At 39.1% G+C, this 20,981-nt stretch overlaps 1 protein-coding gene across 2 annotated transcripts; it reads right to left on the reverse strand.

The window, feature by feature from the left end:
* Positions 1-12,277: 12,277 nt before the first annotated feature.
* On the reverse strand, positions 12,278-19,174 carry bub3 (BUB3 mitotic checkpoint protein). Of its 2 annotated transcripts, XM_047377371.1 has the most exons (8): positions 18,966-19,172; positions 17,719-17,913; positions 17,566-17,635; positions 17,179-17,330; positions 16,925-17,083; positions 15,037-15,214; positions 14,437-14,653; positions 12,278-12,642 (listed from the first exon to the last, which is right to left on the reverse strand). In XM_047377371.1, the coding sequence occupies exons 2-8, from the start codon at positions 17,911-17,913 to the stop codon at positions 12,633-12,635; spliced, it is 981 nt and encodes a 326-aa protein (XP_047233327.1). In that variant the 5' UTR covers positions 18,966-19,172; the 3' UTR covers positions 12,278-12,632. The 2 variants fall into 2 exon arrangements, with proteins under 2 accessions (XP_047233327.1, XP_047233328.1); XM_047377372.1 differs by lacking the exon at positions 12,278-12,642 and having other exon boundaries at positions 14,433-14,653; positions 18,966-19,174.
* Between the last annotated feature and the right edge of the window lie 1,807 nt (positions 19,175-20,981).

A 20,981-nucleotide genomic window follows, 5' to 3' on the forward strand; every position in this document is an offset into this window, starting at 1 on the left:
ACATCTCCCATGGCCTGCACAGTCACCAGGTCTAAATATTATTGAGCCACTTTGGGGTGTTTTGGAGGAGCGAGTCAGGAAACGTTTTCCTCCACCAGAATCACGTAGTGACCAGGCCACTATCCTGCAAGAAGAATGGCTTAAAATCCCTCTGACCACTGTGCAGGACTTGTATATGTCATTCTCAAGACGAATTGACGCTGTATTGGCCGCAAAAGGAGGCCCTACAACATACTAATAAATTATTGTGGTCTAAAACCAGGTGTTTCAGTTTCATTGTCCAACCCGTATGTACACCTTTCACCCGCACTGCATAAAGTATAAATGTTTGAATGGATGATATAAAGGGGATATTAGTTGAGCTTTAGTAGGTTCCCCCAAATTACATTTTGTTCAGGGCTCCATTCAGCCTTGGACCAGCTTTGGACATAATAAACAGCATATAGCAGCTGAACAGCAAAATAATATAGCTGTTAAGCAGCTGTATTTAACCCATTAAGACCTGATGTTACATATGGCTGTGGTGGTTCCCATTTTCAGAGGATGCCTCAACTCTTAATGGGTTAGTACAAAACTCATGTGTGAGAGGGTTAAGAGAGCCTACGAGAATAATGGACCAATGAAACACAGTCAAAAACCTCTGAATGCATTTTACAACAGGATAAAAATGTAATTGTGGCAAAAATACAACTGTAAGCTACATTTTGCAGGCTATTATACAACCACTCGAGCGTGGTGATGAAAGGAAAGACAAGCCATCCCTTTTCATTCCCACCGACCTCTGTTCTGTCTCTACAAAGCACTCCAAGTGTGAAAAGCAGGATTATTTATCTGAGATTAAATGTTATTTTTTTACTTCTTGCAGATGTTCAAGGATAAATATCATCAAAATTCTATTAAATCTTAGTTTTTATACAGGGAAACAGACAAATGAAAGGTTTTGGGTAAATGTGTTTTTACAAAATAAATAATTAAAGATATGGGCACATAAGGCAGCTACAGGTAAGAGGTCTGTGGAAATTAGCCAGATTTTCTAAACTACCTCTCAAAGGCAATGCACTATACTGGACAACAAAGGACACGCAGGAGTGAATGAAGCGAAGCTTTCTTCCCAATTAGTACTGCGAATGATGGGGCTTTCTGTGCTTCACACAAAACAATTTCTTTTCTCCTCTTTCCCCAGGCTATTGAGAGGGGATACATTAGCCAGGAGGGATGGATGTAAGGTGGAGAGGGAGTGAAGCAGTTTGCAGTCATACAGCTCACTTCACGCCTGATGTTTTAGTCCTCTCTTATGATTTCACTCCCAGTGCTCTCACGCAGCCTGATTTTTACCATGTTGCTTGCTGTTACCCTTTGAACAGAAAAATCACACAAGAACACACAAAAACAACTGTTCAGTTTTATCTTGTCTATGTTTTGTTGTTCATTTCTCATTTAGCAGATTCAAACCTACAATAGCTTGCAAAAGTATTCACAACTGATGAATCTTTACACATTTTGTTACCTTACAACATCAAACCTTAATTTATTGGGATTTTATGTGCAAGACCAACACAAAGTTGAGTATAATTCTGAACTGGAAGAAATATGACAGGGGTTTTTCTATGTTTTTTTTTTACTTAAAATCCACAAAATGTGATATGCATATGTATTTATCTCCCAGTTGCCAGTTGCCTTTGTACATCACGTAATTAGTAAATACAATAGTGTGTAATTTAATCTCAGAAGAAACCCATCTTGTAATGTTAAGCTCTCGGTTGTTTGTTGGAGAACATCATAGAACAAACACCATCAGGAAGACTACAAAATACACAAAACAAGTTGGGGATAAAGCTGTGGAGAAGATTAAAGCAGGGTTATTTTACACAACAATATCCCAACCTTTGAACATCTCAGAGCGCTGTTCAATCTATTGTCTGAAAATGGAAAGAGGAGAATACCACTGCATATGCAAGACAAGGCCATACACCTAAACCAGGGGTTGCCAGCTCTGGTGCTCAAAAGCCACTGCTCTGCAGCTTTGAGATGAATCCCTGTTCCAACACACCTGAATCAAATGAATGATTCATTACCAGGTCTCTGCAGAAATTGATGGTGTGCTGTGGAAGCAATAGCGCCATTTGATTTGAGTGTGCTGGAGCAGGATCGCCTCTAAAACTGTAGAACAGTGGGTATTGAGGACTGGAGTTGGAGAACCCTGACCTAAACTGACATGCTGACCAAGAAGAGAATTATTCAGAGAAACAACCAAGAGGCCCCTGGTAACTCTAGAGGAGCTGCTGATCTTTGCAACACAGGTTGAAATATCTGTGAATAGGACAACTATTAATCATGCACTAACATGATGCACTAAATTATGCAAGAAGGGACCCTGTTTGTAGCTTGCCACTGGCCATATAGAGGACATAGAAACCATGTGAAAGAAGGTGCACTGATCGGACAAGACAAAAACTGGATGCAAAAGGCTATGTGTGATGAAAAGAGCTGCACGTCACCCTGAACAGATCTTTTCCATGGTAAAATGTGGTGATGGCAGCGTCATGCGGTGGGGGATACCTTTTTTAAAAGGGTCAGGGAAGCTGGTCAGAGTTTATTGGAAGATAGATGGAGCAAAATACTGGGCAATCCTGGGTGAAAACCGGTTAGAGGCTGTAAAAAACCTAAGAATGTGGATATTCATTTTCCAGAATAACAACAACTCTCAACATACAATACAGTGGTTTCCAAAATAAATCCATGGAAATAAAGTGTACTATAAGGAAAAAACCTTTTGGAAAATAATATACAACTAAAACAAATGTAAGATTTAAGCATTTTTATGACTATCTTTTGAACATTAATGCTTATGCTTTAGGTAGGGGTATCAGGTTGAAAGGGGCTAAATCCAAATGCACAATATACTTTTTTAGATTTTATTTTGTACAAATCAAAATAATTTTCCTTCAAGTTCATAATTATGCACTACTTTGTGTTGGTCTATCAGAAAATCACAATAAAATAGACTTAGTTTTGTGGTTGTAACTTGACAAAATCTGAAAACACAAAATTAATATATGTACATATGTCACTACTAAATCCATTTTCAGTGGGATTTTAGACCACCTCAGTTTACAAGCTCTGAAGGGTTGCAGTTATGCGCTTATGAATCCAGTTCTTGATGTAGTGGATAACAACATCCATCATGCTATTTCATTAACACTGTCCCCTGACCTGTTCCACATAATGTTGTAAAATGTGTCAGGTACCGGATTATTGGGAGAAATGATGATCAATATCTGAATGGGAGAGTGCTCGGTGTGACCGCTGCTGGCAGGGCTGCCCTCCATCCAGCATTTTGCCGCCTGGCATATAACTAAAAAAAAAAAGAAAAACAAATGGACCAGCCTGAGGCAACAGCCATCAATAATAAAATAATGTGTGTGTAAGATGATGAATTAGGACCAGACTTCTCAATGCCCCACTGCAGCGCGCACAGAAACATTATTAGATGAGTGGATTGATCTCCTGCATTCATATTATTTTGCCTAATCTGCGACTGAGTCGATGGGGCAAAACACTGTTTCACTTTACCGAATTTAGAAACGTTAATAATGTCCAATAATCAAAAGCTATTTATGAAAATACCTACTATTTGTGGCATTGATTTGCCTCCATAATGCAGGACAAACAGTGATCTCTCAGACAGAATGCACTTAGGAAATGACAAATGTACTTTATATTCAATAACATAGATTTTAGGAGGAGTAAACACATTGTGGGAAAAAAAAGAAAAAAAAATGTTCCACCTATATAATAAAGGACATTTAATCAGGGAAAGACAACCCTGACAGCATGATGTAGGCAAAAAAAAAATCTCAAAAAGCAACACATCATCCATTGATCAAAGTATTTGAAAGGCAGATTAAAAGCAGCATTTTTGATCAGCCGTGTAAGGGTTACAAAGCCATTTCTAAGGATTTAGATGTTGAGACGCATTATCTACAAATAGAGAAAACATGGAACAGTGGTAAACCTTTCCAGGAGTGGTTGGTCCACCAATAATATTTCAATAGCCTATGAGGCTACAAAAGAACCCAAAATAAAGTCTAAAGCACTAGCCACCTCACCTGCTCCAGGTAAGATCAGTATTTATGATTCAATTATAAAAAAAGAAACCGGGCAAAATAGAATCCCTTGCAGAGTTCCAAGGTGAAGACCACTGCTGACCAAAAACAACAAAATGTTTGACAAAAGCATCTCGATGATTAGACTTATGGAAAAATATTCTTCAGATTGACGAGACAAAAGTTGGACTTTTTGGAGGATGTGCATTCTGTTACATCTGGCGTAAAACTAACACAGCATTTCAGAAAAAGAGCATCATATTAACAATCTAACATAGTGATGGTAGTGTGATGCTTTGCTGTTTCAGAACCCAGATGATTTGTCAAAACTGATCCATGTATTCTGCTTTCTAGCAGAAAAATATATGATTATATTAATTTTAACATAATGCAGTTCAAGTAGTATAGGACTGAGATTATGGCTTGCGAAATGCCTAACCTTAAATGATTCAGATCTGAGTCTGGGACAACAATACCTGGATGTCTCTTTTAATGTAGTAATTTATACTCATAAACTAATTAATATTACCTAAAGATAACAAAATGAAATGCTAAAAAAATATATCCTGCTTTTATTTTTGATTGGCATGGCACCTAAAAGTATCTCGAATTCCCTTAAAAAAATATTTTATAGGAATAGCTTTGGTGGTAGTGTTCCTGTTTGCTAAATACACCCAAAATATCACTTGATTTTGACCTAATTGCTTAAATGTCAGTGGACAAAGCACACAACTAATCAATTAATTATGTTATGAGATATGAAAGAGAGATAAACGCAGACATAATTGTGTCATATTGATCTGGATATGCAGCTCTGTCTGACATCCTTTGAGACACTTGTGTCAACAGCTATGTAACTAGATAACATGAAGCATTACTAGCAAATAAAATTCATAATCTCGATTTTTTTCCCGAAGAGCAAAACTGTGACGCCTACACTGACAACAGCCGGCCTGACGTTGTATTCTTCTGGGGATTTTGTAAGTAAGATCTATTAAAGCAGCTTGAAATGGATACAAGCAGTCAGTTAAATCTTGCCCGCAGTCAGTCAGGGGGTGCAGAGGAAACCTGAGCCTCAAAGACTGTGGTGCATTAGTTCTGCTAAGCTAACCGTGAATGCTAATTGCAGGAAAGGACAAACTGTAACCCTTGCCCTGTGGCCATAAAGCCATTGAATGACACAGGGAGCTTCATAGAAACAGACAGCCTACAAAGAGAGGTGCAATCTGATTTCTGTTTGAATGGAGAGAACCACTGTTTTTCAGTCTCCCCCCTTGGGAGACATCCATATTTTTTAACAGTTTCAACAAACCACAATGGGCCAAAAAAAAATCTACCTGTCATGAATGAAGCAGGTTCACTGGTTTCGGTTAGAATATGTTGTGTAATGTGCTGTATTTTCTTTTGGACATTTGTTCATGGCGTCATCCCTTGGGCAAGTTCACAACCATGTTGGGTTTGAATTTGATGTTAAATACCTGCAAACGTTATCCACAACTTGTGGTATAAACTTTTTTTGTGACACACTAAACAAAGCCTAAATATTCCAATTAGAGCATGAAATGTTGTTGGGTTTTCTTAGATAGCAACTGGAATGCACATTTGTTGCTGTGCATGTTCACTTTCAGTCTCAGTTATTCTAGAAGCTGTTAGACAAAAATTTCCAAACATGACCTGAATGACCTCTGTGCCTCATCTTCTTTATAAATAGATTCATCACTTTGACAGTTGACATCAGAGCTTATTTAAGTGTTGCACCATCCTTTACAAAAAATAAAAGTTCAGTACTTATTTGGGCAATTCAAATTAAAAAAATTAAACTCAGAGATTTTGAAGGAAAGGAAAGATGAGCAGAAGGAAAAAGCTAAGCAACAGGGGTAACAGGTCTCAAGAGAATATCGAAGGAAAGCCCATTCACGAGTTTAAGGGAGATTTTCAAGACCAAGACTGCAGCTGTAGTCAGACCTTTAGTTCATTTGGAAATCAAAGTCCCATAGCCCAATTTATGTTGTCTGAGAACATTTTGGACTGATGACCAACAGTCCAGTCACTTTTCTCCTTAGCCTAGAAAAGAAGCTTCTGACATCTCTGGGTCAGGAGTGACCTAACGCAAGTAATGTCCCACTTGTAGTCCATGTCCTGGGTATGTCTTTGTGGTGGCCCTAGAAGCATGCACTCAAGCCACAGCCGGCATCTTGTGGATCTCTCTGAAACTCCCCCCAAACTCCACTTTTTTCCTTCCACTCAACCTTCCATAATATACTTGGATACAACATTCTGAACAGACGGCTTTTTAAGCAGTAACCTTTTCTGGCTTGTCCTCCGTGTTGATGGTGTCAATGGAAGTATGCTAGACAAATGTCGAGTCAGCAGTCTTCCCCAAGATTGTGGAGGCCATCGTATGGCCGCAACAATGTCTGTGTATTAAAGCTCCTTATTTATTGGTTGATGTAATACTCCAATTTTCATGAGATGTTTAATTTTGGGTATTCGATAGCAGTGAGCTAATTGCATGAAATATGACTGTGTAGTGAATCTGTAGACTTCAAATTTCACTCTTTGAATTTAATTACTGAAATAAATAAACTTTTCAATGAAATGCTAATTTATTGAGAAACACCTCCATGTTTGTTTTTTAAATTTCTTTTTTTTTTTTTGTGTAGCTTTAACAGAACAGATATGTAGGACAATTTGTTTTTGTTATTAACGCAGGTGGTGCTGTTTCAGCATAATGCACATTTCTCATTCAGAATAAATGACGGAAGGCTGTTTATAACAAACTAAATCTGGGTTTCATAATGCTGCAAAGGTTTGGAGAAATACCCATTCCATACATCTCATTTATCAGCTGATTAATTTCCTTCACAACACCTCAGAGCAAAAATGAAACCTGAAATCCCAAATATATATCCAACCTCCTTGCCATGCTAAGAGATTTGTGATTTACTGCAGTCCAGCTGCCGGGTGAGCACACCCTTCACTAGTCAACTCACGCAGCCTGCCTGACGGGTCTGGACAGAGATGAATGGCTGTTAGTGTGACACCTAGCAGTGGGTTACATGGCCTTGAGCTTTATCGTCTAATTAGGCTCTAATGTAACTACAATGCTCTTGAGAAGATGTTGTCTTGCCCACCAAGGCTTTTTAAAAGCCTCCCTGGGGCAGGGGACAGCTTGGAGTGAGGTCCTGTGGCAGACCACAGCCATGCCCAAGCAAAAGTGTCAGGTTTCTTCATCCACTGCTTCAATGTACTGGAAACAGTAAGCTGTTGGTTAAACAGAATTTACAATTCGGCCAAAATCAAAACATTTTACGCAAAGTGTAGCTTTTCATAGTAACGATCTGATTTCTAACGTCACACTATAATGTCATTGAGCAAGTAACATCTTACAATGTCTTGTCGGTCAAGTGATAAACAGAACAAAACCTGTCTAAAATTATAAATATAAGCTACAAAATTAAAAAAAAGGTTTAGATTCATCTGATTCAATTTATTTCCATTGCTGTTAAAAAAAAGTATGTTTTACCCTTCAAATTTTCGTCTTTATTTTTGTTTTAGATCATCAAACTAATTTTAACGTAAAAGCAAAATGTTGATTTAAAATGGTAATTTAATTAATTTAGAGAAAAAGCCATCCAAACCAATCTGGGCCTATGTGAAAAAGAAATCAACCCCTTTGTTAAATCATGAATTGGCCTACCTGTTATTTAACTTTTTTTTGTTGTTCAGTGTGACAAACAACACCAAGGTCAGTTCACTGCCAGACCTGCATAAAAAAAATCTTTTAAAAAAGAACCTTTATGATAACACGAGGTAGGCCATAAAATCTCATATCCTGCTCTTATCTAAAAAAAAGATTATAGATAGATAAAAACTTGGCATCTATCACTCTGAAAATTGTTACGAAGGATCCAGAAGTGCATCAAAGATGCATTCAGGAGGTCACAAAACAACCACGAACTTTTAAAACACTGCAGGCCCAACTTTCCTCAGTAAAGGTCAGTGTTCATGATTCAACAATGAAAAAAAAAATAACTAAGCTAAAATGGCTTCCATGGAAAGGCTAGTACCCATGCTGCCCAAAAAGAACACAAAGGCCTGTCTCTCATTTGTGGAACCTTTTGGATGGTGCATACACCATTAAATCTGGTGTAAAACTAACAGCATTTAGGAAAAAGGATATCATAACAAACATGGCAATGGCAGTGTGATAGCTGGGGGCCGCTTTGATGCTTCAGGTCCTGGACCATTTGCCATAATTGATGGAACCATAAATTCTGTTCTCTAAAATCCTCAAGGAAAATATCCAGCCATCCGTCTGTGACCTTTAGTACAAGCACACTTGGGTTATGCAGCTTGGCAATAATCTGCAGCAAACTGCAAGTCCACCTCTGAAAGACTCAAGCAAAAAAGAAAATTTTTGAGTGGTCTAGTCAAAGTTGGAACTTAAATCTGTATGAGATGCTGTGGCATGACCTTAAAAATGCATTTTAGGAAGCCTCTGTGGTTCTGGGTGGGTATGTACAGGGGTTGGACAATGAAACTGAAACACCTGTCATTTTAGTGTGGGAGGTTTCATGGCTAAATTGGACCAGCCTGGTAGCCAGTCTTCATTGATTGCACATTGCACCAGTAAGAGCAGAGTGTGAAGGTTCAATTAGCAGGGTAAGAACACAGTTTTGCTCAAAATATTGAAATACACACAACATTATGGGTGACATACCAGAGTTCAAAAGAGGACAAGAGCCACGGTATCCAGGGTAATGTCAGCATACCACCAAGAAGGACGAACCACATCCAACAGGATTAACTGTGGACGCAAGAGGAAGCTGTCTGAATGGGATGTTTGGGTGCTAACCCAGATTGTATCCAAAAAACATAAAACCACGGCTGCCCAAATCACGGCAGAATTAAATGTGCACCTCAACTCTCCTGTTTCCACCAGAACTGTCCGTCGGGAGCTCTACAGGGTCAATATACACGGCCGGGCTGCTATAGCCAAACCTTTGGTCACTCATGCCAATGCCAAATGTTGGTTTCAATGGTGCAAGGAGCGCAAATCTTGGGCTGTGGACAATGTGAAACATGTATTGTTCTCTGATGAGTCCACCTTTACTGTTTTCCCCACATCCGGGAGAATTACAGTGTGGAGAAGCCCCAAAGAAGCGTACCACCCAGACTGTTGCATGCCCAGAGTGAAGCATGGTGATGGTTTGGGCTGCCATATCATGGCATTCCCTTGGCCCAATACTTGTGCTAGATGGGCGCGTCACTGCCAAGGACTACTGAACCATTCTTGAGGACCATGTGCATCCAATGGTTCAAACATTGTATCCTGAAGGCGGTGCCGTGTATCAGGATGACAATGCACCAATACACACAGTAAGACTGGTGAAAGATTGGTTTGATGAACATGAAAGTGAAGTTGAACATCTCCCATGGCCTGCACAGTCACCAGATCTAAATATTATTGAGCCACTTTGGCGTGTTTTGGAGGAGCGAGTCAGGAAACGTTTTCCTCCACCAGTATCACGTAGTGACCTGGCCACTATCCTGCAAGAAGAATGGCTTAAAATCCCTCTGACCACTGTGCAGGACTTGTATATGTCATTCCCAAGACGAATTGACGCTGTATTGGCCACAAAAGGAGGCCCTACACCATACTAATAAATTATTGTGGTCTAAAACCAGGTGTTTCAGTTTCATTGTCCAACCCATGTATGTCACCACAAAATAGGCTGCAGCCTCTAGCAACCCCTGTCTTCTAATCTAATACATGGGAGGAGTTTTGTGGAGTTTAGTGTTTTAGATATTATACAGACCCATTCAATAAATCAGAATATTTTTGAAAAGTTCATTTATTTCAGTAACTTAGCTCATTAAGTGAAACAATTTATTCTGTTAATTATGAGGATTTTCGGCTTACAGCTAAAAAAATGTGACATTTAAAATTAGAATTTTACATCGGATCAATAAAAAAAACTTTTTCAATACAGAAATATGGGCTTTTTCATAAATGCTTAAAGGTTATTTTCAAAAAATACTCTTAATCTGACAAACAATCCTTACACATATTCAATTCTTTTTAATATGACTGTAGTTAGTAGAATGTATCAAAGATTTTAGGGTATTGCTTTCAAAACATGCCTGGTCAATATAAATATGTTGATGCCAAGTCTGGGTCCAAACTGTTCTCAAATTTCTATAATATATTCAGGAATCGATTTAGAAATGTCAAATATTCCATCTATGAACTTATAACAAGTCTTTTACAAATAATAAGGGTTTTATATGCATACAGGCCTGATCAATTAGTTTGAGAAACAATGAAATAAACTCATTCTTTTATGGTATAAAATATATATTACTCTTCAACCCCTAATTATAAATAAATGAATTGTTAGCATTCTGTCGAATGTCAGGAGTAATGTAGGACACAATGTTTTGTCAATATTTTCCTGAAGCATCATGTGATTTCCCATAACTCACAGCAGCTCATGAAGGATGGTATCATTGCTTTCGTATTAGAAACCGGTCTTGAGGGATAAAGTGTCTGACTGAAGGTCATCAGTGCCCTCTTGAGTGAACATAAGAGCTCTTTGTGGTCAGATTAAATGCACCTGACAGGCCGTTGCGGCGCAGTCACCCTTTTTAATTGTCATGTAAAGGTTTCATGTAGAGCCAAACTGTCTGCAACACTTCAGCTGCTGGAAACTAGAGCTCAGCCACACACTGTGGTTACCTGGATTGTTGCCACATGAGCATTTAAAAATTAGAGGGCTCTTTAATCAGTCAAAAGTATTAATACTCTTTAAATCTCATATTGTCAATTTAGGCTTTAATGTGTTTTATTGGAAATGGAAAACGAAATGGATTTCAAAATATTTTTACAACCACTAGTCTTTAAAGTATGATGTGCTTATGTATTTGACCAATTTTGGGGCACATTTCTACCAGCCTTACACATCTAGAGACTGAAACCTTGTCCCACTGTTTCTTACCAAAGAATTCAAGCTCAATCAGATTGGAAAGAGTGTTTCTGAACATCGATGTTTAAGTTTAGCCATCAGCATCCCTGTCCCAGCTGAAGAAAAAAAAAAACGTTCCTACAGAATGATGCTACCACCACTATGCTGCCCAGTATTAGTTCTCCACCACAAAGTTTTGCATGTAGGGCCAAAAATGTTAAAGTCTCATCTCACCAGAGCACTTTCTTCCACATGCCCTAGATTAAATCACACAAAAGTGGAGTGATCCACATTTGTGACTTCACATGGCAATTTGTTGCATTTAAGGGGTATCACATTAAAGGGACTGAATACATATCACACATTTCAGACAAACCATGAAACCCATTTATTTAATTCCACTTAAACGTTATGCATACCTTATACTGGTCTATTCCTGGTTTGAGGTTGTAGGATGAGAAAAAGCTGTGTTTTAAACCTTATATGTAGCAAATGCAGTCATAGCTGTTTTCAAGCTGAACGGAAGTACCTTCTAAAACAAAATCTGAATTACCTTTACTTCCGAAAGCAGAACCTCCAACAGGTTTGATACATACTACCAAAACTAATCTTCACAATTCAGTAGAAGGACAAGGAAAAAAAATAATTCACTTTAGCCTCAATAACAAACCCCCAGCCATCCTGCGTCTGCCTCTTGGCAGTAATTATGGTCTAAAATGAAAGCCATTTCATATTAAGCTATGGTCAGAATCAGATGTCAAAGGAAGGCCTATTCCAGACAGTCACAGAAATGAGTTTTATAATTTCACCAAACCAACGTAATCATTTCTAGGAACAATGAAAATGTCTGCAACGTGACCATGTACAAAACAAATAGATTTAGATAATTCACATACAAAACATTAGTCCAGTGAAACTTAAGTGCATTTCTGAACCTGAACGCAATCATTGAAGTCGTAAAGGTGTTAGCCTGCTGAGATCATTCTATCTGATTTAGAGTAATTTTTTTCCTTGTCAGCTTAGTGGTTCTCTACCAGTTTACCCAGTAACAAAGTAGAATTTACCTTGGACATTACAAAGCTGTGATGTCCATCAGCACAGGTCACTGTCTGGGGGCAAGTGTAGCCCCCAGCATAACCAGAGCATGTCTCATGTTCTCCTACTGGTATGTGGCAAACGGTGGAAAATGAATCAAGTCATTGCTGAAAAACAAAGTTTTATTTGCAATTAAGTGTCAACTTTAGCCTTCAGTCAGTATTAAAACATGGAACCCAGGACAGTGACAACATAATGTTCAAATATGAACTTTAAAACAGAGCCTACGGTTTATTTAGACTTAAATCAGTTTAGCTCAGGGGAATACAAGACAACAGGAAACAATGAAATATTTACCATGTAAATAATAGCCAACATACATCACAGTACATATACATCAAGTAAAAAGTTGTGTAGGTAAATTAGAAAGAATTGACAGGTAATAACATCAGTACACTGGATGCCAGCAGAAACCCAACATGGTGAAGGAGTCAAGCACAGATAGAACCAGTACACTTCAGTTTTAGGTTGACCTGTAAACAAACATAAAAAAGAAATTAGCTTTAGAAATCATTCATTTAGGACAGAAAAGAAATAATGTATCCTGCAAAGTATTCACATCCACTGAACTTTTACATTTATAATGTTACAACCATAAACGTTAATATATTTTAGTTAGATTTTATCAGGTAAAATAACACAAAGTAGTGCATATGTCTGAAGTAGAAGGAATTGAAACTTTTCAAATTTATAAACGAAAAGTGTGGCGTGCATTTTGTTTGCAAACCCTCTGAGTCAACATTTCACAGCTGACAGTCCTTTGGGTTTGTCAATACCAGCTTTGCACATCTAGAGATTTAAAAATGTAAAGATTCTTTGCTAAATAGCTCAAGCTTTGTCAGATAGGACGGCCATATGTGAAAGTCAAATTTCATTCTTCATTTAAATTAAGTCTGAACTTTAACTGGGCCATTCTAATACAAATATGTTGCGATCTAAACCATTCCATTGTAGCTCTGGCTGCATGTTTGAAGGTGAACCTCATGCCATTCTCAAGTCTTTTTTATATTTCACAGCCTGTCCTGTCCTATATTTAGCTCCATCCAACTCTGTCCAGCCTTCGTGTCCCTGCTGAAGAAAAGCATCCCCACAGTGTGATGCTGCCACCATTGCCATGTTTCACAATGGTGAAAGTGTGTTCAGGGTGATGTGCAGTGTTAACTTTCATCCACCCAGTTTTGAATGGAGACCAAATGAGCTCATGTTTGGTCTCATGACCAAAGCCCCTTTTCCACCAATAGTCCTAGGATTTAAATTCCTGGGATTTTTTTTTTACCCGGGTAAAATGGCCTCCATTCTCAATCACAAAAAGTACGCTTAAATATGAATCTTGTATAAAGTAGAAAACAACACCACCGTGCAGGTCTTAAATATGGCAGGTGAGCGGAAGTCAGAACATTGAAACAGAGAGTCCACCAATCATTGTTGCTGAGCACATAACTCCTCCCCTCAACACTCCCAGGATAATCTGGATCCTCGTCTGCGGCTGGGCCCAGACAAGGACCTTTTATTCGGGGAAGTGCGGATTCAGGAAATTAAAATTACTCAGGTAAAACTGTGTCGAAGCACGTGGAGGGCTTTCAAAATTCTGGATAACAGCAAAAAGTCCCTACAATGAAAAATGGGCTATTGTCCTAGCATGGCTTGTGGCAAACTGAGATTTCTTACAGAGAACTCTATTTACTAATTAATGCCTTATGAAGGAACCTGGCTGCACTGGACTTATTTAGAAGTACTACAGCATAGGGAATACACATGAACACAACAGTTCTGAGTTGTATTACTAAATGTTTTTGTGGTTGTAATGTGACCAAAAAGAAAAGTTTAATACCCAATGCTTTTCCAAGCAACAGTTTCATTGTCATTCGTCACAGACAAAACTACTTTGTTATATGCTATTATACTAATGCATTAATATAGACATTAATAAATATCCAAAATACAACTTTTCAGAAGAAGTGGTAACATGGCTACAAGAAAATGCAATTTTCTACAAAACAATAAAGTAATGGAGCCAAATTGAGCCAAATTCATCCAATCACAAATACATTCATACACCAATATGCAGACCAGCAGGCAACTTAGAATTAAGTGCCTTGCCCAAGGGCACACTGACATGTTACAAGAGGAAGCAGGAATTGAACCAACAGTTTTCAGACAGCTACTCTTCCCACTGAGCCACTGTCACCCAATGCTCACAGGTATGGGCAATACAAAAACAGCAACAGTGTGTCTTACTGTGGCAAAAAAGAAACTGGAAAACTCACTTGGGCTTTGTTTCAGCATCTGTAACCTGACGAATAAAGATGGCATCCTCTGGGTGGCTGATGTCTCCTTTCTCGTGCATGTAGGAGGAGGCAATGGCAAGCATGGTGCCGTCGTTGCTGAAAGCCAGGGAAGCAATGCTGGTAGGATAGCGGTGGAACTGACACAGGCGCTTTTTGTTGAATGGATCCCAGATATTCACAAAACCGTCTGACCCACCTGGCAAGAGGAGAGGCTCATGGTTAACCTCAGAAGTTTCAAACTGAGTGACTACAGAGATTAGGACTTTATTAACAGGCAGGTAAGTGACAAAAGGTCACAGGAAGCGTTTCAAAAGCAAATCACTTCAAAAATACAATATTAAAACAGAAAACCAGTTTTCTAAAAGTTAGAATGAAAGTAAATTTCAGACTTTTTGAGACAATTTTTCCTTAGATTTTAGACCTGTTAGTTATTTTAAAAAATAGTTTACTTCATTTGGTGTTATAGGAGTCCAATATGTAACTGTGTTGCTTTTACAATTAAAGGTTGTCTATATAATGCCTTGTAAATGCACTTCACAGCCACAAATGTCAATGCGGTTTGCTGGAAAATCCATGTACCTGTGGCAAAGGTATTGTGAATGCTGTGAAAGGAAATGGCATTGACAGGGTAGACCTGTTCAATTCCCTCCTCCTTTAACCTGTGGCACTTGAATGCATATTTCTTCTTCTGCACCTCCTGGCTCGGATCCAGGTACTCCACAGCTACACGGCCTTCGATTGAACTTAACACATAGCCCTGAGGCCAAGAAGAAGAAAAAAGAAAGGTTTACAACATCCTCCCAATAAAAAATCTGTATTCATAACATTACAGGTCCTTCTCAAAATATTAGCATATTGTGATAAAGTTAATTATTTTCCATAATGTAATGTTGAAAATTTAACATTCATATATTTTAGATTCATTGCACACTAACTGAAATATTTCAGGTCTTTTATTGTCTTAATACGGATGATTTTGGCATACAGCTCATGAAAACCCAAAATTCCTATCTCACAAAATTAGCATATTTCATCCGACCAATAAAAGAAAAGTGTTTTTAATACAAAAAACGTCAACCTTCAAATAATCATGTACAGTTATGCACTCAATACTTGGTTGGGAATCCTTTTGCAGAAATGACTGCTTCAATGCGGCGTGGCATGGAGGCAATCAGCCTGTGGCACTGCTGAGGTCTTATGGAGGCCCAGGATGCTTCGATAGCGGCCTTTAGCTCATCCAGAGTGTTGGGTCTTGAGTCTCTCAACGTTCTCTTCACAATATCCCACAGATTCTCTATGGGGTTCAGGTCAGGAGAGTTGGCAGGCCAATTGAGCACAGTTATACCATGGTCAGTAAACCATTTACCAGTGGTTTTGGCACTGTGAGCAGGTGCCAGGTCGTGCTGAAAAATGAAATCTTCATCTCCATAAAGCTTTTCAGCAGATGGAAGCATGAAGTGCTCCAAAATCTCCTGATAGCTAGCTGCATTGACCCTGCCCTTGATAAAACACAGTGGACCAACACCAGCAGCTGACACGGCACCCCAGACCATCACTGACTGTGGGTACTTGACACTGGACTTCTGGCATTTTGGCATTTCCTTCTCCCCAGTCTTCCTCCAGACTCTGGCACCTTGATTTCCGAATGACATGCAGAATTTGCTTTCATCCGAAAAAAGTACTTTGGACCACTGAGCAACAGTCCAGTGCTGCTTCTCTGTAGCCCAGGTCTGGGGAATGCGGCACCTGTAGCCCATTTCCTGCACACGCCTGTGCACGGTGGCTCTGGATGTTTCTACTCCAGACTCAGTCCACTGCTTCCGCAGGTCCCCCAAGGTCTGGAATCGGCCCTTCTCCACAATCTTCCTCAGGTTCCGGTCACCTCTTCTCGTTGTGCAGCGTTTTCTGCCACTTTTTCCTTTCCACAGACTTCCCACTGAGGTGCCTTGATACAGCACTCTGGGAACAGCCTATTCGTTCAGAAATGTCTTTCTGTGTCTTACCCTCTTGCTTGAGGGTGTCAATAGTGGCCTTCTGGACAGCAGTCAGGTCGGCAGTCTTACCCATGATTGGGGTTTTGAGTGATGAACCAGGCTGGGAGTTTTAAAGGCCTCAGGAATCTTTTGCAGGTGTTTAGAGTTAACTCGTTGATTCAGATGATTAGGTTAATAGCTCGTTTAGAGACCCTTTTAATGATATGCTAATTTTGTGAGATAGGAATTTTGGGTTTTCATGAGCTGTATGCCAAAATCATCCGTATTAAGACAATAAAAGACCTGAAATATTTCAGTTAGTGTGAAATGAATCTAAAATATATGAATGTTAAATTTTCATCATGACATTATGGAAAATAATGAACTTTATCACAATATGCTAATATTTTGAGAAGGACCTGTATATTCTATTAAGAAAAAATACATGATCAAATCTGACAGCCTGCTGCTTTTATTTGTCATGCACAAACTACCTGTTTGTTGGGGAAGGCTCTAATGCAGCGAGTCTGATACTTGAGGCTGGACTCTCTTCTTTGCTGCACGTAGCCCATATTTCGCAAATCCCACACCAAGACTCGTCTGCCTGCTGTGCCAACAATCAGCCTGTCTCCGGCCACAGAGAGGGTGTACACCTTCACAAAAGATGGCAGGTTTAAAACCAGTGAGATGTTTAAAATGGTTTAAAAGGAAAGAGATCTATAAAGTACCCCCTAATGTGTTTTGCTACCTTGTCAGGCTGAGTGAAGGTGCCAGCGTTGCAGGGTGTCCGCGGGTCCCACAGTCGGACTGATCTATCCCAACTGCCTGTTACCATAACATTAACCTCTGGGCAGTACTCCACACAGCGAATGGGGGCATCATGTGTTCCAACTATTGTATCTGTTTAAAGAATAAAACTGTTTCATACGTTTTAATACAGAGGCACAAAGAAATTAGCTGGTGAACAAAATCAGACAAATTTACAACACCCTGGTTAGTGATCAGCAGCTCAGAAGAGAAAATGGAGTAGGGTGAAATCATTATCAGCAGGTCAGAGCTTTATAAAATCTGTCAGAATAATACAGATTCTATTGTTATAAGAAAATTTATCATTTAAAGGAAGTTTTTGGCATACCTTGGTCTGTGTTCAAATCATGAGTCTTTAGGTGAGCATCTAAACCTCCACTCCAAGAATGTGTCGGGTCCTACAAGAAAATTTGACATTATCCACTTGCATCAAGCTTGTTAAATAAGGCCATTGCATTAAGTCAAAGGCAAAACAACGTACATAAAAAGCACAGTCAAGAACAGGAGCTGTGTGCTGGTACTTCATCCTCATTGTGTTTCCTCCAACATCAAACAGACGGACTGTGCAGTCCCATGAGGAAACCAAGAGGAACTGGGCAGTGCTGGGACTGAACTTCACAGCAGAGATGCTGTCTTCAGGTCCCTGGTTTAGCTTGTATTCATTGCAGCCCGTCATCTAAGGAAGAGGAAAATAGGGTCTTTATGTGAATCTACACTTAGCAACCTTCTATATCAGGATGTCAATGGTTGATTGCAATCACTTTGGAATTATAACCATCAGCTGAGTTCAACTACCAGAAATATTAAAAAACAAAATCCCTCCCAAAGTTTTATTTAGCATAGTCTTGATATTTACCCCTCCGGCGTGTCTATGAATTATTACACCCATATGGGTCATGGAGCTAGATTTGTATCAAAACAGCAGAGCAAAAAGCTTTGGAAGGTAGAATAATGTCAAATTAGATTTCACACATTTCCAGATTTTTAAAAAAATCTAAATACAAACGTTTTCCACGACACTGTGGCAAACCTTTACAGTCGTAGACTTTACAACCGTGAGAAAAACAAAGCCTGGAAAAAAGGTGGTAAATATGGATGCATTGATAGACAATCAGCTGGATTGATGAAGGACAACTGGATGGATGTATAGACTAACATACCCCTTAGATTATGGCATAGAGAAGAAGAGTCTGTAAAATATTTTTACATTCTTTATTTTCTTGTAAATAAGTCAATCCCAAACTTTTTCAGACTGCGTAGGAACCCTGTACCCAACTCAGAGACATTAGGTAAAATTAAAATAAATAGATGAAAACAAATTCTAACACAGGGATAATTTACAACAGGCACAGCTAGGACTTCTAAACGGCGTTTTAGAATCGCCGAAACTCACAACTAGATTAAAGTTGAGAAAATTGACCAGAATTTGTGGTCGAAATCAACTACGAGCTACAGTTTAATCTTGAGTAAAGATCCAAGATACTTATTTTCCAAATCGTCATTTCAATGAAATAATATTTACTGCGTTAATTAAACCTAAAAAAATAACGCTTCTTGACACACTCTAGAAGTTCTTGGAAACGTTTCTGGAACATTCGTTTTTCATTTAACTGGAATAAAAGTAATTAATGTTCTTATACCGCTAACTGCAGTAATTGCGCCGAGCCCAGTTCAGCTAGTGCTACAAAGCGGCTACAAACCTTAGCGTTGCTTTTTCGCTTTACTTACCGTTTCAAGTTCGTGTTGCACAGGGGCGACTTGGAAATATATTCCACAAGGCCAAATAATATTGCTCACCACCAAATAAGAGATGAGATATAAACGTAGAAAATGCTAGAAGGCGATGCGGTAGCGTGTAGCCAGTTCGCTTCCTTGCACAATGAATACTGTCAACACACCAAAGTAACCGATTGGCTGGAATAAACGTTCAAATTCGCGCCTGCGATTTTATTGGTTGGTTTTTAAACTACGTAATATTTCCGTTGAATCCACACTAATCATGTGATGTGAGTCTCTTCTTTTTCTTCTTCTTCTTCTGCCCCGTCTTCTTCTTCTTCTTAGGTCTATTGGCGGTTGGCAAACAGTTTCATTACCTCCACCCTCTGAATTGGAGTGTGAACCAGAATGGAAACCCTATATTCGACTATTCGGTTCTGATTTTACAAGAAACTAAAAAAAAGATTAGACTCGCCAAAACTCCTGCTGTTTTTACTCTGAACATTGTCTGTAAAATTTCTATTATAATATATTGTCTTAATTGAGAGTGAGAAAGCTTTATGCTGAAGATAGCACTACTTGAGTCTCTGGCAAACAAGGCAGACTTTTGCTTATTCTACCGACAATAACTTTAAAAGGATGGCAACTAATTCACAGTATAAACTGATACATTATCACTGATTCTTTGATTTGACATGTAACCTGTTTCAAGTACAATAAAAGCAGATCCTGCCCTATAATCAATTTTTGAAACATCAGTGTAAATATTTTGATACTCTGAACATTCAATTCAATTCAAAAATACTTTATTACTCCCAAAGGGAAAGTAAATGTTGTTGTAGCTCATATTATGCAGGTTTCTTCAAAGAGCCGTTGTAGATGCTGATGGGTGTGGGCAGGAGGATCTCCTGCAGCGGTCTGTAAGACAGCAGATCTGTAGAAGCCTCTGATTGAAGACACTTTGTTATTGTACAACAGCCTAATGAAGAACATTATGGAGAACCCTGAGCATCATCTTCATTAGGCTGTTGTACAACAACAGTGTCTTCAGTCAGAGGCTTCTTCAGATTTGCTGTAAGACAATCTGTTGTTGTACAACAGCATAATGAAGATTCAATTCAATTCAAAAATACTTATTAATTCCAAAGGGAAATTAAATGTTGTTATAGCTCATATTATGAAGGTTTCCTCAAAGAGCCGTTGTAGATGCTGATGGCTGTGGGCAGGAAGGATCTCCTGTAGCGCTCCGTCTTACAGCAGATCTGAAGAAGCCTCTGACTGAAGACACTCTGTTGTTGTAGGACAGTCTCATGAAGAGGATGCTCAGGGCTCTCCATAATGTCCTTCATTTTATGAAGAATCTTTCATTTGTACAATGATCTCCAGAGGTTCCAGAGAAGTCCCCAGAACAGCAACAACCTTCTTTATTAGCTTGTTGAGCTTTTTTAAGTCCCTGGCTCTGCTGCTGCTACCCCAGCAGATGATGGCAGAAGAGATCACACTTTCCACAACAGACTTATAGAAGATATGCAGCTTCTTGCTGCAAACACCGAAGGTCCTAAACTTCCTCAAGAAGTACAGTCTGCTCTGTCCCTTCTTGTAGACGGCTTCACAGCTGCATATCCACTCCAGCCTGTTGTCCAGGTGAACACCGAGGTATTTATACTCCTCCACCACCTCCACTTCTTCTGCTATGATGGAAATAGTGTTTGACTTATTCCTGTTTCCCTTAAAACCTGCAATCATCTTTTTTAGTTTATTCATTTTCAAGATGAGATGATTGTTTCCACACCATGTCACAAAGCGGACCACCAGCTCCCTTTACTTAGCTTCTTGTCCATCTCTGATCCACCCCACGACTGCAGAATCATCCGAGTATTTCTGCAGATGACAGGAGTCTGTCTTGTACTGGAAGTCTGAGGTGTACAGAGTGAAAAGGAATGGTGAGAGTACAGTCCCCTGTGGTGCTCCTGTGCTGCTGACTACCTGGTTAGACACACAACCCTGCAGTCTCACAAACTGTAATCT

The sequence above is a fragment of the Girardinichthys multiradiatus genome, chromosome 10 (assembly GCF_021462225.1).
Source record: "Girardinichthys multiradiatus isolate DD_20200921_A chromosome 10, DD_fGirMul_XY1, whole genome shotgun sequence".
Lineage (NCBI taxonomy): Eukaryota > Metazoa > Chordata > Actinopteri > Cyprinodontiformes > Goodeidae > Girardinichthys > Girardinichthys multiradiatus.

Bases quoted from the DNA above. Each gene is read 5' to 3' on its own strand.
- bub3 (XM_047377371.1), bottom strand. From the start codon at position 17,913: ATGACGGGCTGCAATGAATACAAGCTAAACCAGGGACCTGAAGACAGC. The intron at 17,636-17,718 runs GTACGTTGTTTT...ATTTTCTTGTAG, and splicing joins TTCTTGACTGTGCTTTTTAT to GACCCGACACATTCTTGGAG. The intron at 14,654-15,036 runs GTACATGGATTT...TCCTCTTGCCAG, and splicing joins TCACAATACCTTTGCCACAG to GTGGGTCAGACGGTTTTGTG.